General features: G+C 44.2%; 1 protein-coding gene across 1 annotated transcript in view; it reads left to right on the forward strand.

Moving 5' to 3' along the window:
- JHY (junctional cadherin complex regulator) overlaps positions 1–13,982 on the forward strand; it is a 68,791-nt gene that overhangs the window by 25,225 nt on the left and 29,584 nt on the right. The window contains exon 3 of the mRNA XM_089680916.1: positions 6,561–7,041. Coding sequence (XP_089537042.1) covers positions 6,561–7,041 — 481 coding nt within the window. The remainder of the gene's footprint in view (positions 1–6,560; positions 7,042–13,982) is intronic.

The following is a 13,982-nucleotide window of genomic DNA, read 5'->3' on the forward strand; positions in this document are numbered from 1 at the left end:
CACTGATAACCAATATAAAGAGCATTCTTCCCATTGACCACCAATGTAAAGGGTATTCTTCCCACTGATCACCAATGTAAAGGGCATTCTTCCCACTGAGCACCAATGTAAAGGGCATTCTTCCCACTGAGCACCAATGTAAGGGGCATTCTTCCCACTGATCACCAATGTAAGGAGCATTCTTCCTACTGACCACCAATGTAAAGGCGCTTTCTTCCATTGGCTACCATTGTAAGGGGCATTCTTCCTACCAATGTAAGCAGTAAGCTTCTCAATGACCATCAACGTAAGGAACATTCTTCCCACTGACCAGTTAATTTTAGCAGAGGTTCCCTGAGACATTAAATAATTTTTCAGACAAGCTCCACCTTTTACCATTAAAAGTCTTTGAACTCCTGTCCACCAACTGTGCTTAGGCTGAGATAATGTCATCAGTCTGTTGCAGGCAGGAGGAACCTGTCTTCAGTCTGCTGTCCCTCAGTGATCAGACTGTACATTGTAACTTTTGTAACACGTTGAATGTCCATAACCAGACATCGTCAACCTCGGAGACACCAAGCCAGTAGGAAGATTTATTTCTTTATATCATTTAGATTGGCTTAGATCAGCAATGGGCAAACTACGGCCCGGCGGACCTTTTAATCCGGCCCGCGGAGCGTGCTAAAAAAAACACAGCCAGGGCAGGCAAACATTGGCTGTCAGGATGTGTGTAGGCGGGGCAGCGTGACGAACATGAAGGGAGCTAGGCTCCTCTCACAGTCCGCCTTGAAGACCGGAACGGTGCGGGAACACGGCGAGAGGAACGCGCGGAGCAAAGGTAAGTGAATTGACACAGGGGGGACTTGGCTTACTACTTGGGGGGGGAATAGTACTGTGGGGGATGAATTAATATGGGGAATGAATTACTATAGGGGGGATGAATTACTATAGGGGGGATGAATTACTATATGGGGGATGAATTACTATGGGGGATGAATTACTATATGGGGGATGAATTACTATGGGGGATGAATTACTATATGGGGGATGAATTACTATATGGGGGATGAATTACTATGGGGGATGAATTACTATATGGGGGATGAATTACTATATGGGGAATTAATTACTATGGGGGATGAATTTCTATATGGGGGATGAATTACTATGGGGGATGAATTACTATGGGGGATGAATTACTATATGGGGGATGAATTACTATGGGGGATGAATTACTATGGGGGATGAATTACTATGGGGGATGAATTACTATATGGGGGATGAATTACTATATGGGGGATGAATTACTATATGGGGGATGAATTACTATGGGGGATGAATTACTATATGGGGGATGAATTACTATGGGGGATGAATTACTATATGGGGGATGAATTACTATATGGGGGATGAATTACTATATGGGGGATGAATTACTATGGGGGATGAATTACTATATGGGGGATGAATTACTATATGGGGGATGAATTACTATGGGGGATGAATTACTATGGGGGATGAATTACTATATGGGGGATGAATTACTATATGGGGAATTAATTACTATGGGGGATGAATTTCTATATGGGGGATGAATTACTATGGGGGATGAATTACTATGGGGGATGAATTACTATATGGGGGATTAATTACTATGGGGGATGAATTACTATATGGGGGATGAATTACTATGGGGGATGAATTACTATATGGGGGATGAATTACTATATGGGGGATTAATTACTATGGGGGATGAATTACTATGGGGGATGAATTACTATATGGGGGATGAATTACTATGGGGGATGAATTACTATCTACTCTTGGTCCGGCCCCCGGGTCCAATATATGAACCCATTGCGGCCCTCAAGTCAAAAAGTTTGCCCACCCCTGGCTTAGATGGTCAGAATCTTTCAGTTAAAAATATCTTGGAAGTCCTTTGGAAATGGCCTTTTACTACAGAAATAATGAACTCGTTTACAAAAAGAAACCATTGCAATGCAAAACAGCTATTTATTAAAAGAAAAATATTCAATGTATTAATGTTTATTTACAAGACACCTACCACACAGCACAGCGCAGAAAGAAAATAACTCAACGAAGTAAAATCTATGAGATTATCAAGATGAAAAAAAAGACATTTCTGATTAGCAGGAGAGGAAACAGTTTGAGGTGTAAAAATTCAATATCGCCGGCATTGATGTAAAACAATTTCTCAACTTTAATTAAATGATTATTTTGCTTAATGACTTTACTTCCAGATGGGCTTAAATCGCTCAGGTTACAACGAGGGACAATTAGAAAGTGACACCCGCTTTAATATCGTCATCTGTTGAAGCAGGGTTTTGCTATGTACTGTTTGATGTAATATGGTAACTTACCCATAATCCTTTGTTATAGACAGTCTCTAAAAATGTATGTGCTATGAATATATATATTTTTTATTATGTTCTTTGCTTGGTACCAGTGCAGAAGCCTAAAGCCTAACTTTGAGCACAAAAACTCATCTAAATCTATTCTCCAAAGCCACAAAGGATATAAATCCATTTTTATCTGCGACAAAGACCTTTGTAAACCCAGATATTACCATACAGTTAGCAGTGACAGCATATGGGCAGCACAGTGGCTATATGGTTAGCACTTCAGCCTGGCAGTACTAGGATCGTTAGTTCAAATCCCAGCTACGGCACCTCCTGCCTGCAGTTTGCATGTTCTCCCTGTGCCTGTGTGGGTTTCCTCCCACACTCCAAAGACATGCTGGTAGGTTAATTGGATCCTGTCTAAATTGGCCCTACTATGTGTATGTATGTACAGTTGCAAGAAAAAGTATGTGAACCCCTTGGGATTACGTGGAGTTTTTCATGACTTGGGCATGAAAAAAAAGTCATGTCATGTTAAAAAAGTCACAACAATAGAAGAACACAGTCTGCTGAACATAATACTACACAAACATTAGATGTTGCCATGGTTTGATTGTACATAACATGTAAACATTCACAGTGCAGGGAGGAAAAAGTATGTGAACCTTTGGACTTAATAACTGGTTGACCCTCCTTTGGCAGCAATAACCTCAACCAAACTTTTCCTGTAGTTGCAGATCAGACCTGCACAACGATCTGGAGTCATTTTGGACCACTCCTCTTCACAAAACTGTTTCAGTGTAGCAATATTCTTGGGAAGTCTGGTGTGAATCGCTCTCTTAAGGTCATGCCACAGCATTTCAATCGGGTTGAGGTCAGGACTCTGACTGGGCCACTCCAGAAGGCGTATTCTGTGCTGTTGCAGCCATTGTTTTGTTGAATTACTTGTATGCTTTGGGTCATTGTCCTGTTGCATCACCCATCCTCTGCGGAGCTTCAGTTGGCGGACAGATGGTCGTACGTTTTCCTGCAAAATGTCTTGCTAAACTCTGGAATTCATTTTCCCATCAATGACAACAATCCGTCCAGGCCCTGAGGCAGCAAAGCAGCCCCAAACCATGATGCTCCCTCCGCCATGTTTTACAGTGGGGATGAGGTTTTGATGTTGGTGTGCTGTGCCTTTTTTTCTCCACACATAGTGTTGTGTGTTCTTCCCAAACAACTCAATCTTGGTTTCATCTGTCCACAGTATATTTTGCCAGTAGTGCTGTGGAACATCCAGGTGCTCTTTTGCAAACTTCAAACGTGCTGCAATATTCTGCTTCCTCCGTGGTGTCCTCCCATGTACTCCATTCTTGTTTAATGTTTTCCTTATTGTAGATGTGTCAACAAAAATGTTAGCATGTGCCAGAGATTTCTGTAGGTCTTTAGCTGACACTCTGGGATTCTTCTTTACCTCATGCAGCATTCTGCGCTCTGCTCTTGCAGTCATTTTTACAGGATGACCTCGCCTAGGGAGAGTAGCAACAGTGCTAAACTTTCTCCATTTGTAGACAGTCTGTCTTTCCGTGGACACATGAACATCAAGGCTTTTGGAGATACTTTTGTAACCCTTTCCAGCTTCATGCAAGTCAACAATTCTTGATCGTAGGTCTTCTGAGAGCTCTTTTCTGCGAGGCATGGTTCACATCAGACAGTGCTTCTTGAAACCAGTAAACCCAAAACAGGTGTGTGTTTTTTAAGGGCAGGACAGCTGTCAGCAACACATCCAATATCATCACACTGATTGGAGTCAAGGTTGGCTCACTCCTGGCTCCAATTAGCTCTGGGAGAAGTCATTAAGCTAGGGCCTCACATACGTTTTCCTCCCTGCACTGTGAATGTTTACATGTTATGTGCAATTAAACCATGGCAACATCTAATGTTTGTGTAGTATTATGTTCAGCAGACTGTGTTCTTCTATTGTTGTGACTTAGATGACGTTCAGAGCACAATTTATGCCCAATTCATGCAAAACACCATGTAATCCCAAGGGGTTCACATACTTTTTCTTGCAACTGTATGTAAGATAGGGACCTTAGATTGTACGCCCTTGAGGGTTAGGGACTAATGTGAATGTACAATATACAGTGATGTATTTAGGTTTTGTGGTGCCCTAGGCAACACAAAATTGCCCCCTCCCCCCGAGAGAGCCTGACATTGACCAACAACACCCCTGCCCCCACCCGAGAGAGCCCTCCACCACCATCGTCCCCATACGCCGACCACTCCCCTCCCAGTGAGAGAGAGGCACTCAACTTCAAAGCTCTGGACATCCCCAGGAACGAGAGTCAAGCAGCCCGCAGCCTCTCTCAGATCCCACCTTCTTCCGTCCCTTCTTCCACGAGGACGGTGCTGCCCCCCTGAAAAATTCCGCCCTAGGCAAATGCCTTGTTTGCCTTCTGGTAAATATGCCCCTGACAATATATATATAAATCGACGGCGCTATATAAGTACCTGAAATAAATAAATCACTGTGTTTTACATAGCTTGAGCAGAGATGTGGGAGGGGCCAATCAGGCCCCACCCACTATAGTCTGCATGCAGGAAACCACAGGAGGGGGTGGAGACGCCCATGGAACAGCACCTAAAAATCTCCATAGGCAACGCTTTAAAAGTCTTAACAGGCCACCAGTTTAGTTACAAAATTAGTTGCTAAAATTATTGCTCTCGTGCTTTCATTTGCTATGATACCTCACAAGTGTGGTATGATCACCTCTTACATATATGTGCGGGACTTACATATGCGTTCGCATTTGTGTTTGCACATAAGCATGGGGGAGGGGGTACAAGTCACACTAATGGCCAAGTAAACAAAACTGAAACCGGAAGTGACAAAACCCTCATCACAGAGAGTAAGTAACAATGTTAGTTCCTCTCTGTCTGTGTTGTGCCCACCCGTGGCAGCGGTCCTGGGCTCCACAATCGAGCAGGACAGCCCAGGAAAGGCAGCGGTGGAAGGGGGGGACCCCCATGAGCTACTGAAGGAGTGATTAAGTTTAAGTGGCTGAATCACTTCTGACTTAAAGGGAATCGCCAGCTGCAAATTTTGATACCAGGATGATGCCTGCATAACCACTTCAACCCGAGGACACCATATGACGTCCAACAGGCGGAAATTATGTAATGTGAGAGTGTGCTCAGAACACATCTAAACCCAACCATTTTGCCTTTCAGCACTGGGGTCCTTGGTTCAAATTCCGCCCAGAACACTCTCTGCATGGAGTTTGCATGTTCTCCCTGTGCTTGCGTGTGTAATAACATTCCCCCTCAGTGTACTAACTCCCCCTCAGTGTACTAACATTTCCTCCCACTCCCTAAAGACATGCTGGTTGATAATTTAGCTCCTGTCTAAATTGTCCCTAGTATGTGAGTGCATGTGAGATAGGGACCTTAGATTGTACGCTCCTTGGGAGACTGATATGAAATGGAAAGCGCCGTGTAAATTGTTGACACTATATTGGTTCCTGTAATATTAACCATTTCAAAAGACATGTTCAATCTTTTCAAATACATAATCCCTGATGATCCTGTCATAAAAGGTCCTTGTTCGGGCACTTCCTGTAATAGGGGTGACAATGCTGTGCTCCTGTTTCCCAGCTCTGCTCCTGCATTGTCACCCTGTCACACAGATTTCCAATGGTGGCTTTTTCAACACATGCATTATGGAGGCATGGTCCACTGTTGTCCCTAAAAGGAATCCCATGTTGAGAAATGGGATGTGGCCATCACTGGAGTATATGTAGACTGGCTGCAAAGAGATTGTAGGAGACAGGGGTGGACAGACAACTCATGGGGCCCCTGGGCAATAGGGGATCATGGGGCCCCTGTGTCCTTGCCCAAACTCAAAAAAGCCTATGAAAAAGCTACCAGGGGTATCTCATGGGGCCCCCTACTGACCCCGGGCCCTCGGGCAGCACCTGAGTTTCCAAATGGTCAGTCCGCCCCTGGTAGGAGATCAGGAACAGGGGGATTAAAAAAAAAGTGAAAAATCAAGTTTTATAATAAAATACGACAACTGTATTCTACACAGCACAAGGCACAAGGCAGTTGGGGCTTACATCTACTTTTAAACAACCCATATGATTTGTATGTAATCAGGAAAACCCTCACACTACATAGTTGTTGGTAGATCCAAAGGCCATTGTGCAATCAGATTGTAACATGTACAGTCTCTTTTAGGGCTCAGTCAGTGAAAACAACCTACTCTGAACTCAGATACGACCCAGACTGGAGGAGAAAACTGAGCTTACAGGACCAATCTTCTGAAGATGAAGAGGATGTATTGGATGATTCGCCCAGATACTCCGATCTCCTCTCTCCAGAGATACCAAGGCACAGGCCACATCAATCGGATACCTCCGGTGTACAAGGCCAGAATGTCACCACCCTTCATCGCAATGTACAATCCAAAGTCACAACACGCACAACTACAACTACACAGCCTGCCAAACAACAAAGCGCCAATGATCACACGAGTCATGGCAGAGAGCTCCACCAAAACAGGACTACCACCAATAAAAGGGCAGATGTGGAGCCACAAGATGCAGCAAGGAAAGATTTCATAGAGAAAAACAAAGCGACTTTAGGGGTTCGCAGCCAGAGAAATAATTCCTACCTTCACCTTTATAAGAAGAACGGGGATGAGAATGGCTCAGAACAGGTATGTCATTGAGCGGAGAGCTCCTTTATCAAATGTCAAAACCTGAAGCTGAAGCTTAATCTGCTTATAATTTTGCTTCCCTGGTTCCCCCATTCAACAGTCTAAAAAAAATTTGTAAAAAAAAACAAAAAAAACCTATTTTCATCATATGCCTTATTTTAGACACATTGATATCATCACTTCTGCCTTCATTTCCTGTCCTTATGACTTCAACCCTCATTAAGTCTCTGTTCCTGATCCGTGCTGTCACTGTCCACCTCTCACAGCTATTAGTTTTATCCAGGGGCAGATTGACCATATGGAAACTCGGGCACTGCCCGAGGGCCCGGGGTCAGGAGGGGGCCCCATAAGATGCCCCTGGTACCTTTTTCATAGGCTATTTTGAGTTTGGGCAAAGACACAGGGGCCCCATGATCCCCTATTGCCCGGGGGCCCCATGGGTTGTCAGTCTGCCCCTGGTTTTATCTGTCATCATTTAGTTCCCAAGCATTATATGAATGAACACATCGCCAGCATCCCTTTAGACATGCATGCTCCCAGGGTTGTACAGACTTTAGTAGTGCAATCTTCTGATCAACTGCATGATTATGAATCAACAGCACCCAGCCATCAGGGAGAAGCATGCATTTCTAAAGGGATGCTGGGGATGTGTTCTTTCATAAAACACTCGAGGCAAAGGTCATATAATTCAGAGCAGAGGCCAGCAGACAGATCCATCGATGATGTCATTGGACCTCAAAACAAGCATTTCTTGAAAATAAAATGAATTATTTGAAAAATTATTACTATACAGTATTTATATAGCGCCAAAGGGTTTGCTCAGCGCTGTAATTGCATGGTGATCGGGGTGAGGGGGCAGTGGAATGACAAGGGAAGGTGTTTTATTTAATTTTAGACCCTTTCTTGGAGAGGCAACAGACAATAAAAAAGGAAACAGAAAACACTCACCAAAGTGAGTGTTTTCCATATTTGACAGTTGTCCTGAAACATTTGCCCTCATTGGTCAATTTCTCCTCACCTGTTCTGGTAACAGCTACAGAATAAAATCTGGAAATCTCACCAACAATAAAAACTGAACAGAAGATCTAACCCCTTGGGACATAACCTGTGGCCTAAGGGCCCAACCTGTTGCGTGGGGGCTGCATGTGGCCCTTGTCACTTATTGTGCGTTGCAGTAATCTGTATCTTTATTCAATGACTGCCTCTTGTAACGTGTTCTCAATCTACAACCACTCCAATAGTATGTCTGCAGTCTCTGACCATTTCATGTAGCACGTTTGCAGTCTCTGACCATCCTATGTAGCATTTGTACAGTTTCTGACCTTCTCCTGTAGCATGTTTGCAGTGTCTGACCATCCCATGTAGCATGTTCACAGTCTCTGACTAGGTCCTGTAGCATGTTTGCAGTCTCTGACCTTCTTCCCTGACCACTCGTAGTCTCTGACCATCCTATGTAGCATTTTCACAGTCTCTGACCATCTATTGTAGCATATCAGCAGTCTCCGACCATCTCCTGTAGTATGCCAGTTGTCTCTGATCATATCCTGTTGCATGTCTTGGGTAGTTTTCTGTAGCATTTAATTTACCATATATATTATCTGTGGCCCGACTTACTTCTTATATCAAGAAAGTTGACCAATAGTATTGTAAGCCCCCACCTTTCCATCCAAAAAAAAAAAGTTTTACCTCAACATTACATTAAAGAGGAACGTAAGTGTGATTTTTTTAAAGTCAGCAGCAATAAATACTGTAGCTGCTGACCTAAAAATTGGGTTCCTACCAGTGCCTGAGGTCCACAGCTAACTTCAAGCAGCTGGTTCTTTTTACCATCGGGGGTCCCCAGCACCGCCATCTTAGAAACAGGCTTCCTGAGGAACCACAGCTGGCTCCCTGCTTGCGCAGCACTTTGTGAATGGTCCTGCATGTCACATATCCCAGGAGTGGGCAAGGGATATCATGCTCACCTAGGTTAGGATTGTGGAAATGGGGTACCTGTAAATATCTGTACTCGCTTCCTTCCCCCCTCTCCCCCAAAAAAACTGTAACTCAGTTATAGGCTGGGGGCGAAGGCAGCAAACCAGTGGGAGTTCACTTTTTGAGTGAAGTTCCACTTTAACGGTACCTGCATATGTTTTTAGAAAACTTACATAATATACATAATTAACAAATATACATAATAAAATTACTTTTTTTAAGCTTTAAATTGGTTGTAAACCTCAGACATGAAATATGAACAAAGCATATCCCTTGTACTTGTCTCAGGTGAGAGTACTAAGTGTAATTGATGTCCAGGGGCGGACTGACAACTCATGGGGCCCCCGGGCAATAGGGGATCATGGGGCCCCTGTGTCCTTGCCCAAACTCAAAAAAGCCTATAAAAAAGGTACCAGGGGCATCTCATGGGGCCCCCTACTGACCCTGGGCCCTCTGGCTGTGCCCAAGTTTCCAAATGGTCAGTCCGCCCCTGTTGATGTCTGCTGCTTCATTCCTCTGCTGTCAGCATGAATCACTTCTGACAAATTTTCCTGACACCAAGAGAAAAATGGTGACAGGGGAGGAATCTACAGCAGATTGACAGCCTCAGCTCGGTTCCTGTGAGCTGTGTGAAGGGGGGTTTGTCTCTTTCCCCCAATCAGCTCTCAGAGCTCTCCTCTCTGAGCTCTGCAGTGTGTAATTTCAGCTCTCTGTCCCCTTTTTTTCTGAACTCTCAGACACGCTTTATAAATTCAGCATTTTATAATTTATAAATTTATCATTTCTGCACTTTGAACGGATGTAAAGAAGAGAAGACTGCAGAGGAACAGGTAAACGTATATGTAGGAAGATTTCTTTTATCTCTGTATATCACTTCATTGGGTATGTGTAAGGGTTTACAATCACTTTACCACAGAAATGAGCATTTCCATTAATCAGATCACATTCATACTGTATATCTCTAAGAAAAACTCTAAAAAGCTCTCAGTTTCTCTTTAAACAATCCTTCAAAATCTGTGCAAATCTATCAGGGTTATTCCTGTGTTCAAAGACCGAATAAGGTGGAAAAATTTGTTTCCGAAATCGACATAATTCGGGTTTTAGACGTTTCTACCATATTTGCAAAATGGCCTAAATTCAGTAAAAGAGTGTAATAGATTCTTTCACTTTATGCTTTTTTTCCGATGCTAAGTGCATTTGTGGGTTTGTTTTTATGTTTTTTTCTCTTTTTCCTTTTTTTTTTTTTTACTTGGTAATATTCCCATAATGTGAACTTTTTAGTGTTTTGATATTGTCTAAGAACCTTCTGTTTCTTTGAGAGAGAGAGTCACAAGTACACAAGCAATCTCGCTCAGCCATCCTCAGCACGAATGGCTTCCATCCTCGCAGCCCTCACTTCAAAGGCTGGAACATAATGTACAATTTTTTAATGGCTCTGGAGCACGAGCACTCAGACAGGCAGCGCTGCGCGCTCGGCCCCCGTGTAAACACCTCATCAGAATCGTCTCCGCTTCCACAATAGCGGCCAAATGCAATTCGAGGAGGCCGAGCCTTTGATGTCCGGGATTCTGGGGCCGATTCCCAGTCCCAGATAATAACATGCTATGATTGCTTGCCTTTGTTGTCCTCTTTGCTGCAGAGAAGCAATTACAGGCCCCAATTTAGCCGAATAGACATTACACAGCTTATGATGCTCAAAATGCAATTTCATTTGATCATTTGCTCAATTTGATTGGTATTAATAGAAGAAGTTCACAAAACAGGCAGTCAGAGGTTATGGCCCGTTCCTCTTTCAAAGGGCTAATGTAGAAGCATGTTTCGCCAGCCCGGTAACCTATCGCCGCACCGATACAATGCGTCAAAGCAACACGATCGTACAATGAGATAAACAAAGGCTTTTTTTTTTGCTTTTGGTAAATAGGATTGTATTTTACAGAGTGCTGGGAAATCACTTAATGCATAATAAGCTCGCTATAATTATCCGTTTCTGCATACAGTCCACCTGCCAGCACGGGAAACTGCAAGGCATGCAGGGTGCAAGGCTACGTCGCATCCACCAGCCGCTAATGCTTTCAGATTTTAGGAAAGGTTAGGTAGGTGGGTGAGAGATCATGGGGAAATCACTTATTACATAAAAAAGGCACTATAATTATTTGTTTCTGCAAAGAGTCCACCTGGCAGCACAGGAAACTGTACGGCATGCAGGGCACAAGGCTAGTCGCATTCACCCGCTGCTAACAGTTCACTCACAGTTGGATTTAGGAATGCTTAGGTAGACAGATGAAGGGGAAATCACTGAATACATAATAAGTGTAACCAGGGCCAGGACAAGGGGTGGGCGGAAGGGGCAGCTGCCCTGGGCACAATGGTTTACTGTAGGGATGGAGCAGGGGCGGACTGACCATTTGGAAACTTGGGCCCGGGATCAGTAGGGGGCCCCATGAGATGCCCCTGGTACCTTTTTCATAGGCTTTTTTGAGTTTGGGCAAGGACACAGGGGCCCCATGATCCCCTATTGCCTGGGGTCCCCATGAGTTGTCAGTCAGCCCCTGGGATGAGGGTTACAAGGCTTCTGTTACAAGGCTGGGCAGTTTGGTATATTTGCACTGGGCGTTGGATGACTTTGTCCCAGCATTGAGTGTAACCTGGTTCACAGTGCTGCCAGGGCTGCAGCCACTTGGACTGGACTGTGACAGCCCTCAAAACCACACGTACACTGTAGCTGTCACCTCTACCTGGCTGCCATTGAGCAGAGAAGATGGAGAGAGGGGGTGAGGGAGGACACAGGCGCTGAGACGGGGCTGCAACTGCAGAAACAGCCACCAGAGGGGAGCCCTTCCCACTGCTTAGGATACAAAGGACACTGTGATTGGCTGCACAGGGCAGTCTGAGAGATGAAGAACCCACCCATGGAGAGAGAAAAGACTTCTGGGAGCCTCATGGAACTGTGGGAGATGTAGTCTCTAGGAGACAGCCTTTTACATAGTTGGCTCTGAGGAAGAGGCAAGTCCTTGGAACACATTAGCCTGTTGGATGTCCATTGACCCTGTGATGGGATGTGATGTATTGTGGACTGGATGATGCTGTATAATATTTACCACTTTTACACAAATGAAATGTGTTTGTAGGATAATGCACTAGGCTGGTGCACCCTCTTTTTTGCTTTCTGGTTACAGTGTTTTGGACTTTCCCAGTCCTTTGAGGGCAGCAAGGCGGGGGCTATGTAAGCCAGGATGGTGCCATAACTAATCATGTCTTTTGAGCCCACTCCCAAGCGCAGGAGATTTGGTATGACAGCTTGCGGCTTCACAGCCTGGTGCCCACTGAGCATGCGCAAGTTGCGCTGCGCATCCTGATTGGTCCAGCAGTCTCCTAGGACCTGTGAAAGTTCCCAGGAGACTGCGGGAGAGAGGAGGGGGATGAACTTCCGGCTCACTTCACTGCGGCGAACTGAGCCAGAAGTGGGAGCGGGTACCTGTCAAAACCAGGTACCTGCTCCCCCCTCCCCCTCAAAAGGTGCTAAATATGGCAGTGGAGGGGGGGGGGAGGAGGCAAATAAGCAGAGCTTCCGCTTTTGAGTGGAACTCTGCTTTAACTTCAGTGAGAAGCAGAAGTTGAATCTAATGCAATTTTACTTCAGAAAAGTGCAATTTGCAGATGTTTTATCAATCTTTTGAACTGTAAAAAAACAATGATTTTCCTATGTGCGGTGTCCTGTCTTAAGTACTAACGCTGACTGAGCAAACATGGAAGAAACAGGGCAGGGCTAGCTAGGACTGAATTAACTATCACTAAAGAGGAGGGGAGGACAGAGGGAGAAACCAATCACATAAGTAACAAGTTGTATTGGCTCCAAATTGCCACCTCCACAGCATATTACAGAACAATAACAGGTGCAGTTCAACACTACGCAGAAAATGATGCTTTTATTCGTAGACAAGTGGAAATAAACACGTTTCGAGGGGTTAAGTTGCACTCTTCCTCGGGGTCACATCAACACATAAACTGAAAAAATTAAACAATGGTGAAAACAATAATGCTTACTTTATTGCTAGCATAAGAAACTGCAAAGCTGTCTAATACACAAGCCGCTAACACTTTGCTGATTGTCAGATTATAGGAAAGTTCAGGTAGGCGGGGTTGTGGTATCAAAATATTACACATATTCTTTGTGTGTATATATATATTTTTTTTAAATTTTTTTTTTTTTAACCAAATTTGTGATATAACATCAAAAAATATTTTTCCATTTCAATTTTCTGCCAGCTATAATATTTTAAATACTCTAAAAATATTTAGAAAGCCCCTTCCTAGCAACACTGTGCACTCTGCATCCCACTGGGGTACAGAACGCACCTAAAAGTCATGATCGCCTCTTGATTGGCTGGCTGCTTTTACAGAACCACTTAATAACAACACCAGGGCTGATCATGTGACTACACCAGGGGCGGACTGACCATTTGGAAACTCGGGCACTGCCCGAGGGCCCAGGGTCAGTAGGGGGTCCCATGAGATGCCCCTGGTACTTTTTTCATAGGCTTTTTTGAGTTTGGGCAAGGACACAGGGGCCCCATGATCCCCTATTGCCCGGGGGCCCCATGAATTGTCAGTCCACCCCTGGACTACACCATGGCTTTTCTTGGTATCTACAGAACAGAAGCAGATAAGAATGTGTAGTGAAAAGAACTAAAATCCGTGCAATAGATACAAATAACCTAGACAGGAATTTTTTCTATGTAGAGCTTCTTTCAAAGGAAACTAGTTTAGAAATTCTATTGCTGACCAGAAAAAGCATGCAGCCAGTGAAGTTGGGACTTCTGACCTGCATACTTTTTCTGAATGTGGGTTCAAGGTCTAGTTTAAAGAAGTTCCTTAAAGCTGGTGTATAGGGGATGCTGGCATGTTAACACGAGGAAGCACAACAGCCAATTACCTTCTCTACTTTTTTGAATAATAGACATTTACAC

This window comes from Staurois parvus, unplaced genomic scaffold (assembly GCF_062004578.1).
Source record: "Staurois parvus isolate SC_StPar_1 unplaced genomic scaffold, SC_StPar_1.0 ptg000253l, whole genome shotgun sequence".
In the NCBI taxonomy this organism is placed as follows: domain Eukaryota; kingdom Metazoa; phylum Chordata; class Amphibia; order Anura; family Ranidae; genus Staurois; species Staurois parvus.